This window comes from Hippocampus comes, unplaced genomic scaffold (genome assembly GCF_001891065.2).
Source record: "Hippocampus comes isolate QL1 unplaced genomic scaffold, H_comes_QL1_v1.1 scaffold301, whole genome shotgun sequence".
Taxonomy (NCBI): Eukaryota; Metazoa; Chordata; class Actinopteri; order Syngnathiformes; family Syngnathidae; genus Hippocampus; species Hippocampus comes.
In genome coordinates, this window is record NW_017805928.1 from 347,722 (window position 1) to 354,112 (window position 6,391).

The 6,391-nt window shown below is 53.6% G+C and overlaps 2 protein-coding genes across 3 annotated transcripts in view; one reads left to right on the forward strand and one right to left on the reverse strand.

Moving 5' to 3' along the window:
* LOC109527664 (uncharacterized) overlaps positions 1-3,923 on the reverse strand; it is a 14,711-nt gene extending 10,788 nt beyond the window's left edge. Inside the window, exons 1-3 of one of the 2 annotated variants that reach the window (XM_019889697.1) lie at positions 3,823-3,923; positions 2,213-2,398; positions 1,445-2,140 (exon numbers count right to left, since the gene is read on the reverse strand). In XM_019889697.1, the coding sequence (XP_019745256.1) occupies positions 1,445-2,140; positions 2,213-2,387 (871 nt within the window). In that variant the 5' untranslated portion in view covers positions 2,388-2,398; positions 3,823-3,923. The remainder of the gene's footprint in view (positions 1-1,444; positions 2,141-2,212; positions 2,399-3,822) is intronic. The other variant, XM_019889698.1, reaches the window with a different exon arrangement.
* A 1,377-nt stretch (positions 3,924-5,300) lies between these two features.
* Positions 5,301-6,391, forward strand: part of LOC109527625 (RAC-gamma serine/threonine-protein kinase) — a 29,063-nt gene continuing 27,972 nt past the window's right edge. Inside the window, 1 exon segment of the mRNA XM_074895040.1 lies at positions 5,301-5,873. The gene's annotated coding sequence lies outside the window, so the exon portion shown is untranslated.

A 6,391-nucleotide genomic window follows, 5' to 3' on the forward strand; every position in this document is an offset into this window, starting at 1 on the left:
TTGGTATGGGAGAAAGCCACTTTTGAATCACTGCTACCCTACAAATTTCGGGATCGCCGTCAGTCCGTTCCGAAAAAGAAAGATCAATCAAGTTGTCCGACAATCGCGGTTCACTCATTGAAAGTACAGTCAAAACTCGGTTTTCGACCGTAACCCGTTCCGGAAGGCTGTTCCAAAAGCCACTTGTTGGAAATCCGAAACGAACATGATTAGGGGCTAAGCCACGATGCAGAAATATTTTGGTGGTTCAGTGCGTTGGTTCTTCATTATGGTCCAGATTGTTGACTTGGTACTACTCGTGGTTCTAGGTCATGGATTTGGTGTGTATGGTTTTCCTAGTAGGCCGTTGGTGTGGTTTTTGGTCTTGGGAGTTGGGTCTACAAGCAATTCCGGGCGAGGGACTCGGTTCTACCGTGTGATCCCGGCCGGCCGGCTCAGTGAGTTCATTGTACCTTTGGTTCCTGGTCTCCTGAGTGGGTACTACGCATATCATCGCCCGTCTCTCACCGTCGAGCGGGTTCTACACGCGACACCGGGACACGGTGGGGGGGGGTCGGCTCTTCTGGTTCCGATTCCTCTCATTTAACCCGTTCGGTAGCATACCCGCGGAAAAAAAAAAAACGGTGCCTTGTAGCTAGGAGGCTCAAAACCGGAGAAAGCCACTTTTGAATCACTGCTACCCTACAAATTTCGGGATCGCCGTCAGTCCATTCCGAAAAAGAAAGATCAATCAAGTTGTCTGACAATCGCGGTTCACTCATTGAAAGTACAGTTATACCTCGGTTTTCGACCGTAACCCGTTCCGGAAGGCTGTTCCAAAAGCCACTTGTTGGAAATCCGAAACGAACATGATTAGGGGCTAAGCCACGATGCAGAAATATTTTGGTGGTTCAGTGCGTTGGTTCTTCATTATGGTCCAGATTGTTGACTTGGTACTACTCGTGGTTCTAGGTCATGGATTTGGTGTGTATGGTTTTCCTAGTAGGCCGTTGGTGTGGTTTTTGGTCTTGGGAGTTGGGTCTACAAGCAATTCCGGGCGAGGGACTCGGTTCTACCGTGTGATCCCGGCCGGCCGGCTCAGTGAGTTCATTCTACCTTTGGTTCCTGGTCTCCCGAGTGGGTGCTACGCATATTATCGCCCGTCTCTCACCGTCGAGCGGGTTCTACACGCGACACCGGGACACGGTGGGGGGTCGGCTCTTCTTTGACGTCTCGGTTGTCGATGCGGCTCGACGCGTGGGTTCCGATTCCTCTCATTTAACCCGTTCGGTAGCAACCAATTCTAGAGCAAGTCTGGAAAGACGTTTCAAAACGTCTTTGGGAGCGAAGGAGTCAAATCAAACCGCGACTGAGCGACCCGAACCGAAAATGTCCGTCCGGCGTTCATCGGTCAGCGTGAAGCGACTCCGATCGGATCCGTTTACCACCCCCCGGGGACACTCACCGTCGCAGGTGCTGTTGCAGGCGTTCTGGCTCCATCGGGCGGTGGACTGACAGAAGTAGCTGTCCGAGAGCTGGAAGAGGCCGTGGTAGCCCAGCGACCACTCCATTTGAAACAGCTTGCCGCTGCCGTCGTCCTCGTCGGCGCTCAGTTTGTCGTCGGCGATCACCAGCATTTGTTCATCAAACATGTTCTCTTCCTCGTTCAGGAGTTCCATCAGCTTCAACCAGTCGTCCAAGTGGAAGTCCATTTTGCTGCCCTGATTCACATAAAGGTACTCGCCCTCCTCATCGTAGGTTTCTTCTGCCCCGTCCAATAGTTCTTCTTGTTCTTCTTCCGCTTCAGGTTCTTCTTCCTGTTCCGGTTCCTCACCTGTAGCGTCGTCTTCCTGGTCCTGGTCTTGGCCATCGTTGACCTCATTGAGGGTTTGGTTGGAGTTGACGCTTTGGTTGCCGATGCCGCTTTGGTTGACGGGCGGGGCGGCGGTGCTGTTGCTCAAGGGAGTCGGAACGGTGGCGTTGGAGTTGACCGTTTGGTTGCTCATGATGACGATTTGGTCGGCGGCGGCGGTGCTGTTGGTCGTTGGGATTGCGGCGGTGGTGGTGGTGGTGGCGGGGGCGGCGGTGGTGGTGGCGCGTTGGCCGTAGATGGTCACGAAGCTCGTGCTGCGGTGGGAGACCTTTTCCAGTTGGCACACGACTGCGACGGGAACAGCAAGCAAAGATTTCAGCTCAAATCAACTCGTGGAAATCCTTCGTCGGGGTGACTCACGCAAAGTCAAAACCACGTCGGTGAGGTTTTGCGTGCGTTCCGACAGCTTGATCTTGTCCCTCAGCTTGTCTCGCAGCTCGCACCTGGACACGGTACGGCCGTGGCACTGGGGCGGCGGCAGCAGCAGCAGGAGCAGCAGCAGCGGCGGGAACAGCAGGGCGGATGTCGGCCTCATGTCGGCGTCTTTCTGTCGCGCGGGCACACGCTTGCCATTTTATTTCATCACAATTCCAAAGACGCTCTTCACATGTGATCTCCAATGCGGGCAACGGGGCTCGGACGCCGGCGACCATTGTCGAAAACGCCATCGAACGGACTCCGTCGGCCCATCGCCAGTCCCGTGACTTGATTGACATAAGAGGGCAACCAATCAGATGACCGAATGGCCGCTACGTGCGCAGACAACGCCGCTAAGTGCCGAGTGCCAAGCGAGTGACCGGCAGGGAGCGCCCAAAAACGTCGATCGCAAATCGACCAAGAGCCAGCGGACTGGTCCCAAGTCGACCGCGAGCGATGAGAGGATGGAAACAGGGCGGGGATTAGTTCGTTTGTGTCTTTAGGTTTCATTTATGTTTGGGCGCTCAGGCTGTTGCTCGTCGTGGTGTGCGTGTGTTCATTTCGATTGGGTCGATCGCGGGAGGTCGGTTGCTCTGAAAGTCGATCTTTGGGCAAAAAAGTGTGTGCGGCTTTTTGCAGTAACACAGTCCAAAAAATTGCCTCTTAGTCTCTGACTGGTTGGCCACTCCTGCAGTAACACGCAACCATCCATCCGTCCATTGTCCCAAGCATTTCGCGTCACCAGCCTGTCCCCCAGCCGAAGCCAAAAGTTGGACCGAGAGAGAGACAAATCTGGGCTTCCCTTCCTTAACCCACTCCACCCCCCCGCCGCCCCCCGACAAGCGCTTGATGACCGGATGGATGGATGGATGGATGGATGGCACTTAATGCGTAGATGGAGATAAAAAGGTCCATTTCATGATTGTGCTCAAAGGTACGGGAACAAAAGTCAACGTTGTAATTGCGGTTGCGGTTGAAAACAAAAAGCAAAAGAAGCAAAACAAAAGAAAAAGCCGCCGCCATTCAACTCAAGTCATGCGGTGAAGCGCTGGCGTCACTCAAGGCGCCTTCCCGGGGCCGGAGAAAATGTTTGCTGTTTTCTCCATCTTGTTTTGTGGGCGGGGGGGGGGGAAGTCGAAGTTTGAGGTGTCAGAAGCAAAACATCTTTTTCAGAAAAGGGGCTCTTTTCCTGCTTTTGAGTTGGAAAGTTGCGTTTCGGGTGAAAGCGACCGACGCTCTTGGCCTGATTACCGAAGAAGGGGAAAAGAGCGCAAAACAAGCCGGCGGTGAAACAAGAATCTCCTCTTTTGTTTTGGGAGATTCCGTGCCAATACCGTCACCGAACGCAACATTTGAAAGAGGAGTCAAAATGCTTCCAAACGCCAAAACGATTTCTCTGGTTTTGGTTCCGAATGTAGAAAATCGGTGCGGGAGCCTGGAAAGAAAAAATCTTGGACGGACGGCCCCCGATTTGCGTCAAGGTGTCCTCATTGAACAATTTCATGACAATACGTGTAAAAAAGTCAAAGCGGTCGGCAAAGAAAGGCGCTTACCTGTCAAGTGCGAGTTTCTTTTGTGCCCGCCCGCGCTTGGAAACAAAGAGTTTGGACTGCCGCTCGCGCGTCGCGGACCAACCTAGCAACATTCTTGAGGCGTTGCTTCGCCGCCTCGGCTTCAAGGAAATAGAAGCGAGGCGGGCCGGAAAAAAAAAACAAAACAAAAAATAAACCGATGGCCGAATCGGTCGGCGGCGATGTCGGTCCCGTATCGTAGAGAAAGAAGGAAGGGCCGAAAATCAGTTGCATTCGCCCACAAAGTCTTCTCGTTGCAAACGACGACAATCAAAGTGCCGACTGCTCATCCCGCCCTGAAAAACAAACGCGATGTTGAAAAACCCTGGAGAACCCCCAAGAAGCCTTTTCTTCTTTGGAAAATGATACATGAAATGACTGCTATATGATCACTGACTGAGGCTGCTGTTGTCTTCTTCTCTGATCAAAACAGTGTCCCCTTGCGGATACTCAATGAATTGCACCTTATTAAAAATATTAATTCTGTCTTTAATGCATTTTTTTTCACTTTTAAATTATCCCGCGGGCCTAATTGAACCTCCTTGCGGGCCGGTTCCGGCCCGCGGGCCGGATGGTTGACACCACAGCTTTACATAATCACCTCGCCGGCCGGAAAATTAAACTCCTTTGCGGGCCGGATCCGGCCCGCGGGCCGTATGTTTGACACCCCCGAGTGAGCCGCTTTCATTTGGAGGACTGGACAAGGGACTCGGCCAATTGACCCGAACCCGACGTCATGTTTGAACGAGGGTGTGCGAGCAAAAAAATAGAGCTGTATATGACTGACAAATGCTTGACGTGTAAATATATCGTCAGACTTCTGCGGTACACGCACTCGCAAAAAGGCCTCCACCCCCCCCCAAAAACCCCCCGCACCGCCTAATTGAGAAATTGTGATTTGCTGCCATCTTGCGCCAGTTCCAGCGAAACGCCAAATGATGCTTTTTTTTTTTTCAAGACATTTTAAATCGGAAATCCAAGAGAAACGTGAAATAAACGCGAAATCAACTCGTTGGCACGTTTTGTAGTTTGCTTTATACAGCTTATCATCTTTGTAGCGATACATAAATGTTGCGTGTGGATTGACACCGCAATCCACAGACTCATGTGAACAAATCGAGAGACTTCCATTCGTCCTAATATGAAAGCGTATTGCCATTTTTGAACAACGGACTCGTAAGCAACAACGCGTGGTGTTGTCGATGCAGCCACACAGAGAGCTGGGTTTGTCAAACAAAGAGGCCATTCACACATGGGGGGGGGGTGTCAGATTTTCGGTCAACTAAAAAGTATAATGATGACCAAAATACTGTAAAGTCTGTTTTTATTTTTCTAATCATGAAGTGATGATGAAAGTTCGCCACTTGCAGATGACACGTGAAGTGACCACTGTGACATCACACACACACACAAACACGCACACACACACACACACGCAGACAACAAAAGCCAGAGACCAACAAAAAGCTCTGAATGCTCGCGGAGGGGGATGATGCCTTCAGGTACACTCCGTGAATCCCTCACTTCAAGCGAATCGATCGCGCCGCAATAGTATACGATCCTTCCGTGATTACTGGGTCGTTGCGTGCATTTCAACGTTAGCTGGAAAGGTGATGCGTTTCAGTGTAGAAAGAGACGCGAACTAAGCCCCGTTCAAATTGCCTGGGGGTTTGGGGGGGGGGTATTCAGAGTTCCTACGGTCATTAAATGTGTCAGACAGATCTGGCTTGGCTGCTCGTGACGCGCCGACTGAGCCGAACCGAGCCGAGTCCAGCCGAGTGGAGTCGGGCGGGAGCGACTTTTCCTGGCCGAGCAGCGGAGGGACACGAGCGGCGTTTATCTGTCTGTGTGTCCGTCTGCCCTCCGCCGCCGCCTCAGTCTCCCAGTCTGTCCGTTTCGGGACTCGCGACCGGCGGCTATGGAGCCGTCCGCCTCCTACTCTCGCCACTGAGGGACCGTCGGATGCTCGAGCGGCCGTCGAGGCGGAGGCGGAGGACTGGGAGGGGGCATCCAGGTCGTTCTTCGACCACCAGGTGAGACGCCCGTGTCCGCCTGACAAGGGCCGCCGTCCTCGCGACCGCGACGGAAGACAGGCGGCTTCCTCTTCGTGCCGGGTACCGTGTGAGGAGCGGCAGACGTCGGGGTTTTTTTTTTTTTTTTTCGAACCAAAGGCGTCCAACGCCCGGCGAACCCCACGCCGTCTCCCGCACCCCACATGCCAGGCCTGGCCTGGCCAGAGCAGGGCTTGGGGGGGGTAGGCCAGGCCGCCGGGCGACGCCGTTGAACGGCCGGCGGGCGGCTCTCCGTTGGCCGGCAGACATTTGCTCGCCTTGCAAAGAAAATGGAAGCACGCCTAGCGGATGTTTTGTTATATAACAAATAAACGACACCACACACACACACACGCCCTTGAAACAAAAGCCCCGCTTCCGTTCGCTGGTTTTTGTCGGTGTGTTCCTTGGGCGCACGGCATCGCGGCCGGCGGATTCGAAGCATCCTCTGCCGGGATGCCGCTCGTCCGGGGGGGGGGGGGCGCCGGGCGCAGGCCCCC